Here is a 20887-nt window from a genome sequence, read left to right on the forward strand (position 1 = left end):
AATCAGGAAGCACTCTATGAGAAGTACTGCCTAACATTATTTTTTAGAAAATAGTATGATATCGGCATGAAAACAGACAGATCAATGGAACAGAATAGAGAGCCCAGAAATAAACCTACAGTTAATGTGGTCAACTGATTTACAACAAAGGAGCTAAGCATATACAATGGGGAAAAGAGTTTCCTCAATAAATGGTGCTAGAAAAACTGGACAGCTAAATGCAAAAAAAAAAAAAAAAAAAAAAGAGAGAGAGAGAGAGAGACAGGACCACAATCTTCCACCACACACAAAAACTCAGAATGACTAAGACTTGAAGATAGGACCTGGAAGCATAAAGCTCCTAAAAGAAAACAGAGGTGGTAAGCTCCTTGAACTAAATATTGGCCATGATTTTTTGAATCTAATCCAAAAGCAAAAACAACAAAATCAAATACTAATATAAGCAAGTGGGACTATATAAACTAAAAAGCTTCTTCACAGCAAGGGAAACTATCAACAGAATGAAATGATAATCTACTACATGGGAGAAAATAATTGCAAATCATATATTTGATAATGAGCTAATATCAAAACATGTAAAGAACTCATGCAACTCAACAGCAGAAAAGCAAATGATCCAGTATAAAAATGGACGGAAGATCTGAATAGACATTTCTCTAGAGGAGACATAGAGTTTGGTCAGTAGGTACATTCAGAGATGCTTAATATCACTGATCAACAGTGAAATGCTAATCAAAACCACAATGAGATATCACCTCATTCCTGTTAGAGTGGCTATCATCAAACAGATAAGAAATAATAAGTATTAGGGTGGATGTGGAGAAAAGGAACACTTCTACACGGCTGATGGGAATGTAAATTGGTACCACCACTATGAAAAGCAGTATGGAGGTTCCTCAAAAAATTAAAAATAGAACTACCATATCCAGTAATTCCACTTCTGGGTATTTATCCAAGGAAAAGGAAAACACTACTTTGAAAAGATATATGCAACCCCATATTCTTTGAAGCATTGTTTACAATAGACAAGATATGGAATCAACCTGGATTCCATTGATCAAGTCTCCATCAATGAACGAGTGGATAAAGAAATTGTGGTGTGTGTATATACAATGGAATATTATTCATGCGATGACATGAATGGACCTGAGGGCATTATGCTAAATGAAATAAATAGGACAGAGAAAGGTAAATGCCCATGATCTTACTTTCATGTGGAATCTAAGAAAAAAATAAATAGATGGAAAGCTAAGCTCATAGATACAGAGAACAGACTGGTGGTTTAGAAGAGAAGCAGGAGGTGGGAAATGGTGGAAGAAATGGGTGAACTCAGGGTTTTGTTTTTTTTTTTTTCCAGCTTAAATAAATGGAATTTAAAAAAACTGAAGACTGCAATAAGAAAATTATATCTCATTCACTTACTGTTACAACATCGATATACACTGTAGTAAATTCCTCTGACAGCTAGAGAATCAAACCAGTGTGCAATGGATAATAAGGAGCAGACACAACGCCATCTGCGAAGTTGCTACTGTGGACGGCGGCCCTCGATCTCCAGCAGAACGGCTTTGCTGTGTGTGACAGACTACACCTAAATGCTTAGATGGGGAGATAACTCCTGATGTATGTGATTGCACTTGCCTGTGTATCCCTGATTTGCCAAGGGCGGTTGAGGAGGCATCGCTTCTTTGCATGGAGTTCATGCACAATCTATGTTTGTGCCCAGGGGCAAGACAGGTTAATAAGGCTAGGAAGGAGGGGAGGACGTGGGAGTGGGTAATAACCGGGGAGGACTTCAGAGCATCGACCTGGGGGGAAGGGAGGAGGGCCGAGGATGGAGGGTGTTCCCTGTTGCTTCTGCCAATGTGTCAAGTGGCAGGAGAAATTTTGAAAGCTGTGAGGAGGAGCCAGTGGCTGCGTTTGGGGGTGTTTTGTACCCCACCCTCCCTAGTTGTAGGAAAACCTCTTTCCATTCCGAGGTAACTGAATTGAAGGACGAAGACTAACCCGGGAATAGGAGGAAAGCAATTGTCCCATTGCTCCCTCTCCTGTCATTTCTCCCGTTTGCCTGCTGACTTTTCTCCAAACCAAGTTCATCCGCGCCAAGGTGACAACAGGTTACCCTGCCCAGGTGCCAGCCGTGGGGAATCTGCTGAAGCCGCCCCGTGTATTCCAAACTGCCCTGTTATCCAGTCACCATCCCTGAGCATCAGGACCACTTCTGATGGCTGTGGCCTCTGCCGCCCCAGGGAGCATCTTCTGGAAGCAGCTCCTATTCTCTCTCCTGGTGAGTAACAAGCAAAGGATTAGGGAGTCTAAGCATGTTACTCGGTGCTGCCTTCCTTCAGGTCGGGCTTGAAAGAGAGGAGGGCGGGAGTGGAAGGCAGAGAAGGGAGACTGGAAGAACCGGAGGAGAGCTGAGTAAAATTCAAGGAAGCACAGAGAGACTTGTGGCCCAGGAGGCTGGTGTTTGGTTTGCTTCTCAAGTTTCCACCGCCAAGCTGTTCATTTTTCAAGGGAATCCCCTGTTCAGTCTTGCTAGGGTGTTTTTCTAGGGAGCAATGGGATGAATTCACTCCTCAGGCATTTGGCCCAGAAAGTTCTGAGGTTTGCTTTTGCTACTAGTCACTAAATAAGCTGTACTTGTTTCACCTGCTTAGTTCCCCTGAGCTTCGAGAAGAGGAAAAGGAGTCTGCTTAAGATGTGAACTATCCAGGACTCGCTTCATTTTAGCCAGAAAGGGCTGAGAGAAGGGCGGAGCTCTTAGTTCAAGGAAGGCATTTAACTGGAAAAAAAAAAATAATAATAAAGAAAAATGTGACATTCATCGATAAAATACATGAACTTGACTTCCACTTATGTTTTTTTGTAACTGTGTATTTAGGTGCTAATTTTTTCTTTGGCGGGGGTTAGGGAGAGAGACATTGTCCCATATCTACATCTGGCGTTTCTGAGCACTGAATTTCTTTCTTGTTTTCATTTTAATAAAATATTTTAGCTTCAGATTATATTTTCAGTATTTAAAGATTTTATTGTAAAAGGGTAAATATTTTCTCTGTATAAATAGTACACTAGGGGACTTCCCTGGTGGTCCAGTGGCTAAGGCTCGATGCTCCCAACGCAGGTTCAATTCCTATATCAGGGAACTAGATCCCACATGCCACAGCTAAGAGTTCTCATGCCTCAACTAAGATCCCGTGACTAAAATCCAGCACAGCCAAATAAATAAATTAAAAAAAAATACAATAAGTGGGGTTAATGGTCATATGCTCATCCTATAATTGTCTGGGGGTATGTTTAGGGGGAAAACAGAGATCTTTAGTTAGTATTATTAGTTAGGTAAAATGAAGGGAAAGCTTTCCAAGATATTCACCCAGATTTCTTTTACTTTTGGTCTCTGCTTTGCACAGTACCCTTTGGTTCATCCACTGCCCATCCATTCCTTATGCCCATGATGCCTAAAAATGAGTCTGACCCCAGCTTCCTCCAAATAACTAAGCTGCTTGTTTAACTTGAAGACTGTGATATATTGTATGTCTTAGAGATCTGCTCTGTCTGTGAGGCAGAACCAGTGAAGTGGAGACCCTAGGGCAGGAAGGAAAAATGATGGAGGTATGAGAGGATATGTAGATGTATCTTCTGAGAATAATGTGTGACTATATAGTATCAATGTGTAGGTCTATGAATCTACATGTGTATATACACGTATCTGTTTCTAATTATAAAATGCTCTTCCACATTATATACTTAGACCATTATTAATATATAGTTTTTTATATACAGAAAGTTCTTTAGGTATATTTTTGTACATTCCGTGACATTAGAAATGAAAATATTAAGAAGTCAAGTAAGTAGTAAAAAGACCCATTTTTTAAAAAAAGGTTATTTAATTTAAAGCCAGAATACAAATACAACTTTTTAAATTCCAGTTTTTGGTGTTATCTAACATAGTTATTGCAAAATTACAGACTATTTAAATAGGCCTACATGATATAGCCAATAGACTTGGGTTGAGTTAGAAAAGAAATGTACATCCATAGTATAGCTGATGGTTTTCTTTCCTTCTCTCAAATAATGGGTCCCCTAACTCTAGAAGGGCTTGCCTTGTGGCTCAACTGGCAAAGAATCTGCCTGCAATTCGGGAGATGTGGGTTTGATCCCTGGGTTGGGAATATCCCCTGGAGAAGGGAAAGGCTACACTCCAGTATTCTGGCCTAGAGAAGTCCATGGACTGTATGGTCCATGTGGTTGCAAAGAGTCGGACACAACTGAGCGACTTTCCCTTAACTCTAGAAATACGTCCTCAGAGAAATATTGGTTATAAAATTCACCTACCTGTTAAAGCTCTATTTTATATTTAAGTAATAACAAAACAGTCATTTTGAAAAAGAGTAGAGGAAGCAAATAAACAGAAAATGCCAAGAAAAATAGGTTCTGAATTTACAGACACTTCAGACGGTAAAGCGTCTGCCTGCAATGCTGGAGACCCAGGTTCGATTCCTGGGTCGGGAAGATCCCCTGGAGAAGGAAGTGGCAACCCACTCCAGCACTCTTGCCTGGAAAATGCCATAGATGGAGGAGCCTGATAGGCTACAGTACATGGGGTCTCAAAGAGTCGGACACGACTGAGCGACTTCACTTTAAAACTGATAGCGTTTCTTTAATTTTTCAGGTAGGCTCGGTTTTTTCTTGAGTTAGGTATATGGCTTTGTAAAGCAATATTTGTGTCTTGAATTGAACTAAAAATCTTTACCCTGTTGAAGTCTACTCTCCATATTTTGAAATATATTTCTTTTTTAGACTAATTTTGTGAATGAGATCATTTAGACTTTGAAGTTTATAAGCCAAGCCTTTTTGAGGAGTAATTTGAGATCAGGGAATACTGGTGGATGTTGATCTTTAGGAGGTTAAAAACATCCTCAAGTACCTCAGTTTGCTTGGGGCTGTGAAAAGGATGATTTGTATACAAATACATAATTACTGAATTCCAAAGTTAAGTACTTTCTTCATGCTGAGAAATCAGAAAGACATTTATGAATGACCTTAGAGATGATAAACTCTACATATAAAGTCAATAGTTTGTAACTCATTTTCTTGAAATGATGCAATACAATCCAGGTTCTAAGAACTCTGTTCATTTTAATTTTTTCATTGCTACTAAATGACCGTTGTGTTCCTAAAGCCACTTTCTTTGCTATTTCCTTTTTAAATGAATATGAAAAATATTGAAAGATTAGAAGATTAATTTGTTATTGAAATTCACAATATTTTTATCAGTAAGACAAAACTGTAATGTGAAAGCTTCTGATCAAATGTAACTCCTGATTTTTTTCTTTCTTTTGAGGTTTTAATATTATTTTGCGATGCTTGTCAGAAAATTTCTCTTCAAGTTCCTTCTCATCTTCGGGCTGAAGCACTTGTAGGCAAAGGTGAGAAAGGATGTTAAGAATTTCATAGTTTTGACTGCTACATTTAGCTTTCGGCTGCTCAAGCTATACGGTAGTCATTTTGGCATTAAAATTCGACTTGAAATGAAAGATAAACAACTTGTTTTTTGGTTGTGGTTAGAAACAATTAAAGCACCAAGTTAGCTGTGTTACTTTTCTTGGCAGGAAAATCAGCAAACATCAGAAGTCTAAATTATCTAAGTTTAGTACAAACAAAGCACCAAAATGAGAAACGTATTTTAATTTCCTATGACTGATCTGCTGCCAAAATCGCCAAACCAACATTCTTTCATTGGTTAGATAGAAAATAGACATGACAAAATTGAAGTGCCCAAAAGAAAATTTATCCTGGAGACTGATGACAAAGACCAGGTGCCCAGCAAGAATTTATGTGATCTATTTTACAGAAAAGCTTCTGAAAGTCAAATAAAATTTTAAGTAGTCTTACTGTCGGAGAAGGCAATGGCAACCCACTCCAGTACTCTTGCCTGGCAAATCCCATGGACAGAGGAGCCTGGTGGGCTGCAGTCCATGGGGTCACTAGGAGTCGGACACTACTGAGCGACTTCACTTTCACTTTTCACTTTTCACTTTAATCATTGTAGAAGGAAATGGCAACCCACTCCAGTGTTCTTGCCTGGAGACTCCTAGGGACAGGGGAGCTTTGTGGGCTGCCATCTCTGGGGTTGCACAGAGTCGGACATGACTGAAGCGACTTAGAAGCAGCAGCAGCAGCAGCAGCAGCAGTCTTACTGTCACAGCCAGGGTTTCCCGGTGGCTCAGCGGTAAAGAATCTGCCTGCTAATGCAGGAGACGCAAGAGAATGTGGATTCAGTCCCTGGACTGGGACGATCTCCTGGAGAAGGAATTGACAACCCACTCCAGTATTCTTGCCTGGGAAATCCCATGGACAGGGCAGCCTGGTGGGCTACAATCATGGGGTTATAAAGAGTCAGACAAACTGAGTGCCTGAGGATGCATACACACACTGCTACAGCTATATCTGAGACATGAGTTGGTTGTTCTAAGTCCAGGAATAACATCCCTTTCATCAGTATTTTTCACTAGCCTTAAGTTTATGACTAGAAAAACATATCTCATATACAGAAGTGGTATTCTTTCCAAGACAGACAATGCTTTGCCCAGTGTCTGGAGGTTTTAAATTAATTCCTTTTTCTTTCAAAGGTACTGAAAGGATACACAGCCTACACTCTAAAGACACATAGTAAATATGATAAATATTGGGTTAGCCACAGAGTTCATTGGGGTTTCTTCTGTAACAGCCTATGGAAAAATCTGAATGAACTTTTTAGCCAATCCAATATATTAAATATGAATCTGCAAAGGAAATATTTTAATACAACCACTAGGGATTATTAAGCATGGAGTTTATTAAGTTTCCAAAAGATTTTATAGAAGTAGTACACGCAATATTACTGAGAAATATTATTCAAGTGTAGAACAGTTTTCTAATGTTTTTGCAAGACAGTTTTATTAATAGCTATCACCGATGATTTCAAAGAAGTTCAAAATCTGACATCATGCAGTTAGTTATACTACATGTAATAGAGAACAATGCATTTGTACATAATAATGAGTTAAAGTGGAAACAATAAATCCAGTGACATTAAAAGTATTTTATATCTATCCATAAATTAATTGCTAATGAAATCAGTGGAGACAGCAACTCCATCAATTTAACTATTTAATTTTTATGGCCTATAAGTTTTAGAATAGTAAGTACTTCACACACCCCTAGCGTAACCTCCCTCTTTTTGCTTCTCCCACATTAACTAGAGGTTGTCATTCCTGTAAAACTTGTTCTATCCTTGTTTCACTTTACAAATTACTGTAAAATTTCTTCCCTGCAGTGAATCTGAAGGAGTGTCTCCAGTCCGCCAGCCTAATCCAGTCAAGTGATCCTGACTTCAGGATTCTAGAAGATGGCTCCATTTACACAACACATGACCTTGTTTTGTCTTCTGAAAAGAAGAGTTTTTCCATTTTGCTCTCAGACAGTCAGGGACAGGGGCAGAAGGAGATAGAAATCATACTGGAAGCAGGAGGAAAGAAGGTATATTAGACAAGACTTAAGCACAATAATCTGCTCACCAGAGCCCTTCATCTTATTTATTTCCATCCTTGTTAAAATTCTTGTTCTGGAATACTCAGTTTTTTTTCTATTCCGTTTATAACAAACATATGTAAAGACTAGACTGCTTTAATGAGCAATAGAGTGATTTATAAGTGGTGTAAAAATGAACAGCTCTGTAGCCAGGGAACAAAGGCAGAATATCAAAGGTTTCAAATGATGTTCTGAGGTGTGGCAACAAGAGTGACTTACCTGCAGAACAAGGCAGGGCAGGTCTAAGACTCATTGAAGATTGATTCTGGCTGGAGGCGTGACACTCCACCCTGTATGGCTTTCCCTCGAGTGACTGTGGCTTTGAGTCTCTCTTTAAAGAAAAGATGAGAAGGTCTCCAGTTTATTCCTATCTTAACAGAACATTTTACAGGGTCTTTTTCTTCAGAGAATGCTGTATGGCCAGTCCACAGGATTGGTTTGAATGTTCTGACTCTGAGATAGTCTTCTTGCAGGGAGTGATGATGCTTAGGAAGGGAGAAGGTTCCTGGAATTCATATAAATCTCACTTTAAACAAATTATGCACAATGGATTTGGTCTTACAAGATAATTTATTAATAAGTGATTTGATTTATAAGGAAGTTTTTCAGCTCAATTCCTTTTGACTGTGAGAATCTTCATCAAATGTAGAATATGCTTACATATTACATATCCTTTACATTTGTTTAACATTTAGACTTAATGTTATATAGTTACATAACATTAACGTAAACCTTAATGTAACATAAGGCTTATACAATGTTATTTTATATCCAAATTGTAAAGAGTCTCCATATGAAATAAAATATGCTGGAACACACACTATGTGTCTTTATATAGGTATACAAATGCTTTTCAAGTTAGCTAGCATTTTAGCAAATTTTGGTTGTACCACTCTTAGTGGAATAAAATCAATTCTTTATTTTTTGGATTATTTCTTTTTAGCCGGTCAGTATTTCTTCAGATAGTATCTTTTATCAAAACCCTATAAAGTTCTGGTGATGGTTAGGTGATAAATGATTAAAACAGGAAATAGGTGAAACTGGTTGTGTGTGTGTGTGTGTGTGTGTGTGTTACTAACAAAAAAAAACAGAAATTGGGCATTATCCATAAAATTGTTATGTGCAACCATTACCTATTTTCTTCATGTTACTGTTTATCTGAAAAATCACTGGATCTAGAATGATGAGCAATGCTGTATTTTTTCACCTCTCATCCAATGCAGGTTCCTAAGAGACATATGAAAGACGCAGTCCTCAGGCGAAGCAAGAGGCGATGGGCGCCTATTCCATGTTCACTGATGGAGAACTCACTAGGTCCATTTCCACAGCACGTGCAGCAGGTACATGTCATCTCATTTGATGTTATATGTTAGCTTTGCTTCTTTGTTTTTAAAACTTTCCATTTGAGAAGCCCTTGGTACTAATAAGGACCATCTATTTACGAGAACTAGGGTCCTGTAGAAGAGTTTGAATTTTATCACTTCCCTCCAAAAGTCACATTTTAGCATTAGAAACAAGTTGTATATTTTGAGTTTCTGATTCTTTTAGGTCTGCATCCAGATTCTCCCAAATATCTTGCCAGAATTTAGCATTCACATACAGAAGACATGCCTACAGATTTTGCATAATTCAATTCTCCCTTTCATTAGCACTTACCCTCACAAAAAAAGGCCAATATATCTGTTTTCCAAAAAGTGGTATTACTGCCACTTCATTTAGGCCAGTTTTCAGTTCAGTTCAGTTCAGTTGCTCAGTTTTGTCCAACTCTTTGCGACCCCATGGACTGCAGCAGGCCAGGCTTCCCTGTCCATCACCAACTTCTGGAGCTTGATCAAACTCATGTCCATTGAGTCGGTGATGACATCCAACCATTTCATCCTCTGTCGTCCCCTTCTCCTCCTGCCTTCAATCTTTCCTGGCATCAGGGTCTTTTCCAATGAGTCAGTTCTTTATCCAGGTGGTCAAAGTATTGGAGTTTCAGCTTCAGCATCAGTCCTTCCAATGAAGATTCAGGACTGATTTCCTTTAGAATTGACTGGTTTGATCTCCTTGCATTCCAAGGAATTTTCAAGAGTCTTCTCCAACATCACAGTTCAAAGGCAACAGTTCTTTAGTACTCAGCTTTCTTTATAGTCCAATTCTCACATCCATACATGACTACTGGAAAAACCATAGCTTTGACTAGATGGCAAAGTAGTGTCTCTGCCTTTTAATATGCTGCCTAGGTTGGTCATAGCTTTTCTTCCAAGGAGCAAGTGCCTTTTAATTTCATGGCTGTAGTCACCATCTGCAGTGATTTGGAGCCCAAGAAAATCAAGTCTGTCACTAATTCCATTGTTTCCCCATCTATTTGCCGTGAAGTGATGGGACCGGATGCCATGATCTTCAGTTGAAATTGTACAATTTATGATGCATTAACTATGGGAGGAAAGTTGTGTTATTTCCAGTTTTTTAGTCACAAAAATTTCCATTCCAAATAATTCAAAACCACTGAAATCATGGCTGTATACAGGAATAAGAATAAGTGAATAAGAATAGAAAAAGAATAATCAATGCCATGATTTTTCCATACATATGCAGATAACTTCAAAGAATTTAGTATTCAATAATAAGTGACAGAGTTTGTGGCTTTGCACAATGCAGGATATAATTGAGAATTTAAAAATATGGGAGACACTGGGAAAGAAAGAATAGATATGTGGGAAAGAGAGCAAGAAATAAAAAATAAGGGCTTCCCTGGTGGCTCAGTAGTAAAGAGTCTGCCTGCCACTGCAGGAGACCTGGGTTTAATCCCTGGGTTGGGAAGATCCCTTGGAGAAGGAAAAGACAACCCACTCCAGTATTCTTGCCTGAGAAATTCCATGGACGGGGAAGCCTGTCTGGCTACAGTCTATGGGGTCACAGAAGAGCTGGACATGACTTAGTGACTAAACAACAACAATAAAAAATAAACTATCACAAGAGATTAGGTTGAAAGATTTATCATGATATATTTGCTCTTTTCCTAAACTGTCAATTATTGTTACAGGTTCAGTCTGATGCTGCACAAAACTACACCATCTTTTACTCCATAAGTGGACCAGGGGTAGACAAAGAGCCCTTCAATCTGTTCTTCATAGAGAAAGATACAGGGGATATATTTTGTACAAGAAGCATAGATCGTGAGCAATATCAAGAGTTTCCGGTAAGATGATTGCATCATTAATTCAGATTTATGTTTTTTATTACTGGTTTAGTATTTTCAAGCTATTTATATATATCAGAAGAATCAATGATTTGTCTTAATATTTTAAATATTGTTCATGTGTCATACAAACTTTAAAGTTCTATTGGTACAATAGATGAAAAAGGATGATTATTACAAGGGAAGAAAAGAGAGGGGGAAGGGAATATTTAATAACAACTTTAAAGATCAGGTTTTGATGTATATAATCCTAGGAAAAGAGCAGCGAATTTTATTGAATTTAAAGTTCTCAATAATAACTTAGCTCTGATCACATGATAATTTTAAAAAAATACTGATGATTGGGCCAGTTCCCAGAAATTCTGATTTAATTGTTTCAGGATGAAAATAAAAGTGTTAGCTGCTTGGTCTTGTCCGACTCCTAGCATCCCTATGGACTGTAGCCTACCAGGCTCCTACATCCATGGGATTTTCCAGGCAAGAGTACTGGATCCCTTAGTGCGGAATTTATTAAGATACAGGGATCAGACTGATGAAAACCAAAGTATAAGTTTTACTACTGAAAAAGCCCAGCTGGAGGTTGTTTGGGGGAAAGTAAAAAAGGGAACATAGGGAACATGGACGGTTATTTCAAAAACTTCTCTCCTAGAGATTAGAAGTGGAAATGTCTTTCCCATCAGGTGAGCATGTGAAGATGTAATATGGCCTTTCAATACAGCAATGAGGATTTTCTGTTACTTTGGTAGATAATGATGAGATCACAGAAGAGTCTTATTCAGGAATATCATGATTAAAATTGTGCTTTATGGAAATGCATCTGACTCCTGAAAGCTACATAGTTTGGAGAAGGTCAGGACAATTATAGGAAAGTTTGTTGGATGTTGGTTGGCAAGTTGGTCGGCCAATACTTTGGCCATCTGATGCAAAGAACTGACTCCTTGGAAAAGACCCTGATGCTGGGAAAGATTGAAGGCAGGAGGAGAAGGGGACGACAGAGGATGAGATGGTTGGATGGTATCACCAACTCCATGGACATAAGTTTGAGCAAGCTCCGGGAGTTGGTGATGGATAGGGAAGCCTGGCGTGCTGCAGTCCATGGGGTTCCAAAGAGTTGGCTATGACTGAGCAACTGAACTGAGCTGGTTGGACGTGTGTATAGGATACAACAGGAAAGTTGATAGGATGCATTTGGGGTCACATGAGGATGGTGGCTTTGGAAATAGAAAAGAGGAGATGAATGATAAAGAGACACAGAAATGCTGTAATCTCAAGAACCTAGTGCACAGAAATGCTTCACTCTCTAGGGTCTGGCAATTGACTAACATAAGGCTAAAGAGGGAGGGGTTAGATACCTGGGATTTTAATCTTGGTTCATTCTAGAAAATGGTTACAGTAGGGGAATCAAGAAAGTTAGCTACGGTGAAGAACTGAATTCACACAGAGTTCACTCTGGGCAGCTTTAGTTGTTTCTGTTAGTGGAGAAAATCTGTTTAACTCAACAACCATTTACCAAAGACTGACTGTGTGTATACTGCATAAGAAGAGTTCAAAAATAATCTTATGGTATTTAAGAGAAAGGGCATTAAATCATTGCATTTGGGGCCAAGATATATCCTTTTGAGATAGAGTTTGGAATGCATATATAATTTTGCTAACACTTTTACTACACAAGAAATACATCTTTAAGGATAGAATAATGAGAAAATACAGGTAAATAGAGAAAAGAGCATAAATGAATCACCCAGAAACAGTTGATATATATTGTTTATTTCTTAAGTCATTAAATCGTGTCCAGCTCGTTGCAACCCTATGGACTGTAGCCCACCATGCTCCTCTGTCCATGTGATTTCCCAGGCAAGAATCCTGGAGTGGATTACTATTTCCTTCTCCATATATGTGTATCAGCTCAATTCAGTTGCTCAGTCATATCTGACTCTTTGTGAACCCATGCACTGCAGCATGCCAGGCTTCCCTGTCCATCACCACCTCCTGGAGCTTGCTCAGAATCACGTCCATCAAGTTGGTGATACTGTCCAACCATCTCATCCTTTGTTGTCCATATATAAGTCTACAAATAACTAGAATCATATTTTGTACAAACTTTAGGAAAAAAAACCAATAACAACTTGTCATTAGCACAACCTGGGGAAGTCTACATGCATTCTAACAAGGAGAACAGTACGCAGTTAATTCAGGGACCAGAGAAGCCTCATTGAGCGGGAGTGTGTGATATTTGATGGGAAAACAATGAGAAAGGATTGAAGCTGGAGGGCGGGCATAGATTGTGTGGCTGTGTTGTCTCTCTGTTGCATACATTCTTAGATAGACCTTTGCCAATGATTTTTTTTTAAGTATTATGACTTTCCCCAACTGCTAAGTTCAATTTTGTGCCTGATTTGTTATTTAAGAATCAACTGACGGTGTTCATCTACCTTCCAGATCTATGCCTATGCAACCACTGCAGATGGTTATGCACCTGAGTACCCACTTCCCCTCGTATTCAAAGTGGAAGATGACAATGATAATGCCCCATATTTTGAAAACAAAGTGACTGTCTTTACTGTGCCTGAGAATTGCCGAACTGGTAAGTTCATGTTTTAGGAAAACATGAGATTTTTTGCTTCAGTTGAATTCTTTATTACTGTTTTAAGCACGGCTAGGCAAAATATTTTTAAATGTTTGACTTTCAAGGTATTTTACATACAGACCCTGGCAGTCCAATGGCTAAAACTACATGCTCCCATTGCAGAGGGTCCAGGTTCCATCCCTGGTCAGGGAGCTAGATCCCACATGCCACAACTAAAACCCAGTGTGGCCAAATGAATAAATATTTTAAAAAATATTCTACATAAAACTTTGTAGTCTTGTAAGATCATAGGCTCTTCAAAGTCAAAGTCTTTGTATTAATTTTCTAGGCACATGTAGAAGGCTGCTAACTGATCCACAAAGTTTCTAACTTTGTTAGATTAATCCACAATGACAGACAAATGCTGTTTATATTTTCTATTTTGATCATGTGCATAGGTGTCCATGATGTATTTATAAAGCAATAGATCTTTTGAATCTTTACAAAGTCACAATACCTTTTCAAGGACTCAAAAATAGATTATGGTGGAAATGCTGATCAGGCTTATAACATATGTATTCCTTTACTTTGCTTATTTTCCAAACAAATTGGAAAAAAAATTTTTTTAACTAGTCTGATGCTCTTAGCAGCCAAGATTGTGACCTCATCAAACCAAAGGGTGTAACAAGTCTAATTTATAAAATCACAAGATATGTTCTTAGTGTCTAAGCCTTCTCCATTCTGTTGTCACTGTGTGTGCATATTTAATGTTACTCTCCACAAGAAATGGTTTGCTACAGTAACATTACCAATACTCTGATTTCTGAGCCATAAAGCTTGTCCAAATGACACTCAGACTGTTGTGTAATGTTTGTCTTGTATGTATTAGCAATTCAGCACATCTATTAAAGTATAATAGCATGAAACCTTAGTTATCATATGCAAAGCTAGTCTTTTCCTTTAACATTATCAAGTTGAGTAGAAAAGAAACAAGATACATAGAAAAGGTCTCATCTAGAAATGGTCATGGACTAGATTAGGAGGAAGAATTTGAGCACCCCTGTTCCCAAGGGTAGGGTGAATATTCTTACCTATGTAGAATACAAATCATATTATCAGTGGTAGCCACCTAATTGAAGTTTCCAGGTAAGGGGAGCTTAAAGCTGTGGGAGAGCATTTAGGCACTTCCCTGTTGGCTCAGTGATAAAAAAGATTTGCCTATCTGTGTACGAGCTGTAGGAGATGTGGATTCAATCCCTGGGTTGGGAAGATCCCCTGGAGGAAAAAATGGCAACCCATTCCAGTTCTCTTGCCTGAGAAATGGACAGAGGAGCCTGGAGGGCTACAGCCTATGGGGTCACAGAGTCGGACATGACTAAGCATGCATGCATGCTTCAGTTCAGTCACTCAGTCATGTCCAACTCTTTGTGACCCCAGGGACTGCAGCACACCAGGCTTTCCTCTCCATCACCAGCTCACGGAGCTTACTCAAACTCATGTCCGTCAAGTCAGTGATGCCATCCAACCATCTCATCCTCTGTCGTCCCCTTCTCCTCCCGCCTTCAATCTTTCCCAGCATCAGGGTCTTTTCTAATCAGTCAGTTCTTCTCATCAGGTGGCAGGCTTATTTATTGATAAATTAATCAACTTGGGGGTTTTAGGGGTGAATATGCCACAGCAATGCCTTGATTTTATTTTTGTTTGTAATTCAATTAGATCACTCCTTTAAGTTGTTGACAACATTGGATTTATCTAAACAGGAACCTCAGTGGGAAAAGTGACCGCAATAGACCTCGATGAACCTGACACTCTACATACTCGTCTGAAATACAAAATCTTGCAGCAAATTCCAAACAATCCAAGACATTTCACCGTACATCCAGACACAGGTGTCATCACCACAACTACACCTTTACTGGATAGAGAAGTAATAAATTGCTTAATTTCTCAATCACTAAACTATATTTAAACTGATCATGAATTCCCAGAGAAGTTAAAGTAAAGTTCTTGGTGGCCACCTCTCCAAGAATGTTTCCATTATAGAGATCTTCCTACAGAGATCGTGGGAAGATACAAGGTCTCAGAGATCGTTGACCTGGTTTGATGTGTGGATATTAAAATAGCTTTACTTTTTAAAATATTAAATCAGAAACACCAGCTTTTCATTGTACTGACTATCTTTTCTTTATTTGCATTTATGGTGGCTTTTTTTTTTAATCAAAAAAGAATGTTTGTGAAAGAATCAAAGCCTGAGAAATGGCTATGAGACTCACAAGTTATGTGTTCATCAGTGTATCTTTTTCCTTTCTTTCAGAAATGTGATACGTACAAGTTAATAATGGAAGTTCGAGACATGGGGGGCCAACCTTTTGGTTTATTTAATACAGGAACAATTACTATTTCTCTTGAGGATGAAAATGATAATGCACCATATTTTACAGAAACTTCTGTGAGTATATATGTGTATTCATTTATCTAGCTTCATTTACATCTTCAAAAAACAGATCTAGAGTCTGGTAGCTCCATGAGATTATATATTTTGGCTTTAATAGCTACCATTTACAAATAACATCCACATAAAAATATGATTTCTGTAAAAATAATCACAGTGCTAGGATGCAAGGAAAATAAGTACTCTTTTAGTCATCTACAAGTCTTTCAGTTCAGTTTAGTTGCTCAGTTGTGTCCAGTCTTTGCAATCCCATGGACTGCAGCATACCAGGCTTCCCTGTCCATCACCAACTCCTGGAGGTTGCTCAAACTCATGTCCATCAATTTGGTGATGCCATCCAACCATCTCATCTTCTGTCTTCCCTTTCTTCTCCTGTCTTCAATTTTTCCCAGCATCGGGGTTTTTTCTAATGAGTCAGTTCTTTGCATCATGTTCTTAGCCCGGAATTCATTCATATAGTTGGTGTTTCTTGGATACCAAGCTTTGGAATCAAATTCTTTGGAGTTAAATTCCTTTTACAGGGTGAAGGAAAAGAGGGCATTTGTCTGCGTTCTTTACACCTCATCTTCATAAGAGAGCAAAGGGACTAGTTTATATCTTCTGCTCCACTGAGAGCTCAATAGTATAGGTTGCCCACTGCCATCTATACACAGGCTCTTTATATATGGGTTATATATGAGGAAGCTTTCATTTAGGAAGTACACAATACAAGAAATATATATTAGATGATACTTCTAGAAAATGATTCTTCCTTGAACTTTTCGTGAGTAATCTTCACATTTTCATTAACCTATACCAGAATACAAGTCAAAGAAGAGAAAACCTGCAGTGAGAAGCACATTCATCTAATTGTTTACATCAATCCTTGTAATTTATAAGGATATGTTTTATCTCATATTTCATAGGAGGAAATGAAAGTTCAGTTAGGTAACTTACCCATGCTCTCATACCAAGAGATCATGTACGACAAAAATGTAGGATTAGAATCTATATCTATTATTAAAAAAAAAAAAAAAGAATCTAGACCTGTTATATTCCAAAGGCTATTAGGCTATCATCTTTCTAAAGTCCTTTTCTGTAACCATATTTCTTGAGGGGGTTAGGGGAGAGGAATTATGATTTCATTTCTCAAAGAAGGCAAATTTTTTTCCTTAAAGTGTTTGTCTGTGAATTAAAAGTTTAAAAAATACAATTTACAATTATCTTTAAATAACTGAAGGTTTAATATCTTAATAGAAAACATTTATGTATTTTAAAAAGAGGAGTAATAGACTATAAATATTGTAAAGGTTCAGACTAAAGCTAGATCTGAGGGCTTGAATTAGAAAAATCACCTCAGTCAGTCAATTCAGTTACTCAGTTTTGTCTGACTCTTTGCAACCACATGGCCTGCAGCACACCAGGCTTCCCTATCCATCACCAACTCCCAGAGCTTGCTCAAACTCATGTCCATCAAGTTGGTGGTGACATTCAACCATGTCATCCTCTGTCATCCCCTTCTCCTCCTGCCCTCAATCTTTCCCAGCATCAGGGTCTTTTCCAAGGAGTCAGCTCTTCTCATCAGGTGGCCAAAGTATTGGAGCTTCAGCTTCAGCATCAGTCCCTCCAAAGAATATTCAGGACTGATTTCCTTTAGGATGGACTGCTTGGATCTCCTTGCAGTCCAAGGGACTCTCAAGAGTCTTCTCCAACACCACAGTTTAAAAGTATCAATTCTTTGGTGCTCAGTTTCTTTATCATCCAACTCTCATATCCATACCTGACTACTGGAAAACCATAGCTTTGACTAGACAGGCCTTTGTTGGTCAGGAAGTTGAAAAGGTAAAGCATGAAGAATGGACAAGATTTGAAACAGCATTATGCGTTAAATGTGTACATCCTTCCCACTGTGTGTTTGCACATTTCCATATCACTTTGCTTTCTTTTCCTTTAAATAAAACTTTGAGTAGAAAATTAAAACTATGAATTTATAATAACAATGGGCAATTGTTTCAGTATACTGTAGAAGTAGAAGAAAACAGAATTGATGTTGAAATTTTACGAATGGCGGTACGTGACCATGATTTGCCAAACACACCTCACTCGCGAGCTGTGTACCAGATCCTAAAGGGAAATGAAAACGGAACCTTCCAAATTAGTACAGACCCAAATACAAATGAAGCAGTCTTGTGTATTGTCAAGGTAAAAAATATTTATATGTATATATGTGTGTGTGTGTGTATGTATATAGTAATTCCTGTGTGTATATAACTAGAGTTGTTGCAATGCAATGCTGAAATGATTTATATTGTTTCATACATGAGCTTTATTATTATTATTTTATCCTCATTTTCTCTTAGACGAAAGAGGTGGTTGGTACAAAACTTATTGTTCTATATATGGGGAAAACCAAGGCAGAGAAATATTAAACTAATAAATAGATACTAACTTTAGAAGCGGTCTTAGACACCCACTTATCTAATTCCTTATGAAGTATAAGATGGAGAAAAATGGAAAAATCAATATTTGAAATTAACCTCTTGACTTTCCGATTCTCTTCACACTCATATTATAGTTTTACCACTCTACAGTATATTTTATAAAACAGACTATTTACTAAACATTTAGCATCTATTCCCATTAATTCTCCAATATTTGAGGTAACAAGTATGTTGGGATTTTAAAAATTTAATTGCATTTGCTGTCTCAGAGAATGTTCACTTTAACTGAACTTGGTTTCTTTCTGAGACCTTCTACCTGCAACGTTCACTAACTTGTTACAACTTCCATATTAATTTCTTAGAGGCAGTGTATTTTCTTAGAAGGGATATGCATAAATTTTGCCTTCCTCATTAAATTTTTAGAAAATGTCCTTTAATTATAATATTACCTAGTCTATCTTTTTTTCTCTATTTCTTTCTTTTTTAAATATTTGACCTTTTTTCCTAAGTTTAGTTCTCTCTTTTTTGTTATTTTGGTAGATTTAGTCTCTAATTGTTAATTGTTTGGAGATTCTTTCTAGTTATTCACTTCAGGAACAAACCCAAATATAATGTACTTTGAAAAGGTGCTGCTAGGTAATACAATTATATCTTTTGATTTAGATGCTCACAGTAACTGCTCCATTATAGCCAAACCTCATGTCCTAGTAGTCTTATTACGGAGCCAAGCTTGGGTCCACTCACTCCTGCGTGGTAAAGACAACCTACTGACGCTCGGTTGTGGTTAAGTGCAGCTTTCTTGTAAAAGTTCCAATACAAGGAGAGTGACTGACTTGTGCTTGAAAACCCCAGACTCCCCTATAGTGTGTGTGTGTTAGTTCCTCAGTCTTGTCCGACTCTTTGTGACCCCATGGACTGCAGCCCACCACGCTCCTCTGTTCATGGAATTCTCCAGGCAGAAATACTGGAGTGGGTTGCCATTCCCTTCTGCAGGGGATCTTCCCAACCCAGGAATCAAACCCAGGTCCGCATTGTGGGCAGATTCTTTACTGTCTGAGGCACCAGGGAAGCCCCTATGGGTTTCAACAAGCCATTTACAAAGGCAAGGTGAGGAAGGGACATTCCAGGTCTGTGGTCAGCTACCACACAGTGCTCTGATTGGCTGATGGTGAGGTAACAGGAGTTAACAGTATAAATCTTTAGGTCTAAGGGCTATGTGCTCGTGGTCATCAAGGAGTTAACATCTTCCATTTGGTGGGTTGGGGGCAGAGTTTCACATCTTTAAAAGAACTCAACAAGTGTGCACCAGGTGTCATTATCTAGGTACTTCAGAAAGGAGCTAAAGCAGAGGATATGAGGGACAAGGCTGCCCTAGGAAGGCTCCATAGGGTCCTGCTTGATTACAGTCTATCTAATTATTTTATATACTTAGCTTAGAGGGACTTCTGCTGATTTAGTTATCACTGTTACCCTATTTGATAAATAATAAAATAATGAGAAATTGCCCATTGAAATTCCTTCAAATATTCTGTATTTTTATTCATATTCAAACTTGTTTAAAAAAAATGGAGGCAGGAACTTCCTGAAGGAAAGCAAGAAGAAAAATTGGTTGAATCTTAAAAATAAACAATTTTGCACTTGGTAGTGTTTGTCGCTTATAGGAAGCTGATTATCCATTGTTAAAACATGAGCTGCAACTTCTGGTAACATTTCATACATAATGATTCTCCCTTTGGTGCTAAAACTTAGAATCATACTTTTGTCTTCTGTATATAGTGTTAAATATTGACTCATTCAAGTGTGCTTATTGAACAGCCACTGAACTATGAAGTCAATCGCCAAGTTGTTTTGCAAATTGGTGTCCTTAACGAAGCACAATTCGCTAAAGCAGTAAACTCAAAAACGACGACTATGTGTACTACAATTGTCACTGTTAAAGTTAAAGACCATGATGAGGGTCCTGAATGCCAACCACCAGTAAAAGTTATTCAGAGTGAAGATTGCCTCCCTGCAGGCACAGAACTCCTTGGATACAAAGCGGTGGACCCGGATAGGGGCACTGGCGAGGGCTTAAGGTAAGATATTTTCAAAATTTTCTTCTTTTTAATTGTGATGTTCATCCTCACACTCAGTTGCTCAATAGTGTCTGATTCTGTGACACCATGGACTGTGTAGACTCTGACTCTTTGTGACCCCATGGACGGTAGCCCACTAGGCTCCTTCGTCTATGGAATTTTTCAGACAGGAATACTGGATAAGGGTACCATTTCCTCCTCCAGGGGATCTTCCCACCCAGGGATGGAACTCACATCTCCTGCACTGGCAGGCAGATTCTTTACCATTGAGCCACCGGGGAAGCCCCAGTTGTGATTGATGATTAATTTCGAATTTGGGAACATTCTATGTGTTTTTCAGAATGACAGATTTTGAGCTTGTGTCCACTCTTTGGTTTGAACTTTTACATTTGATTTCTGAAAACTAGGTATAAGAAGATACAAGATGAAGATAACTGGTTTGAAATTAATGAATACACTGGTGACTTGAAAACTGTAAAAGTGCTAGATAGAGAATCAACATTTGTAAAAAACAACCAATACAATGTTTCTGTGATTGCATTCGATGCAGGTGAGTGCAAGTTTCTAGAAATGAAATATAAATATAGGATATATTTTTAAGGAAATCTTGGAGTTAAA

At 38.2% G+C, this 20887-nt stretch overlaps 1 protein-coding gene across 2 annotated transcripts in view; it reads left to right on the forward strand.

Moving 5' to 3' along the window:
• The first annotated feature begins 2224 nt into the window (after positions 1 to 2224).
• The window catches only part of DSC1 (desmocollin 1), a 33813-nt gene continuing 15150 nt past the window's right edge, over positions 2225 to 20887 (forward strand). For both annotated transcript variants that reach the window (XM_069569298.1, XM_069569299.1), the window contains exons 1-11: positions 2225 to 2287; positions 5345 to 5429; positions 7319 to 7521; positions 8796 to 8912; positions 10601 to 10756; positions 13196 to 13340; positions 15083 to 15249; positions 15637 to 15771; positions 17770 to 17955; positions 20010 to 20269; positions 20677 to 20819. In XM_069569298.1, the coding sequence (XP_069425399.1) occupies positions 2225 to 2287; positions 5345 to 5429; positions 7319 to 7521; positions 8796 to 8912; positions 10601 to 10756; positions 13196 to 13340; positions 15083 to 15249; positions 15637 to 15771; positions 17770 to 17955; positions 20010 to 20269; positions 20677 to 20819 (1660 nt within the window). The remainder of the gene's footprint in view (positions 2288 to 5344; positions 5430 to 7318; positions 7522 to 8795; positions 8913 to 10600; positions 10757 to 13195; positions 13341 to 15082; positions 15250 to 15636; positions 15772 to 17769; positions 17956 to 20009; positions 20270 to 20676; positions 20820 to 20887) is intronic.

This window comes from Ovis canadensis, chromosome 23, assembly GCF_042477335.2.
Source record: "Ovis canadensis isolate MfBH-ARS-UI-01 breed Bighorn chromosome 23, ARS-UI_OviCan_v2, whole genome shotgun sequence".
NCBI classification, from domain to species: domain Eukaryota; kingdom Metazoa; phylum Chordata; class Mammalia; order Artiodactyla; family Bovidae; genus Ovis; species Ovis canadensis.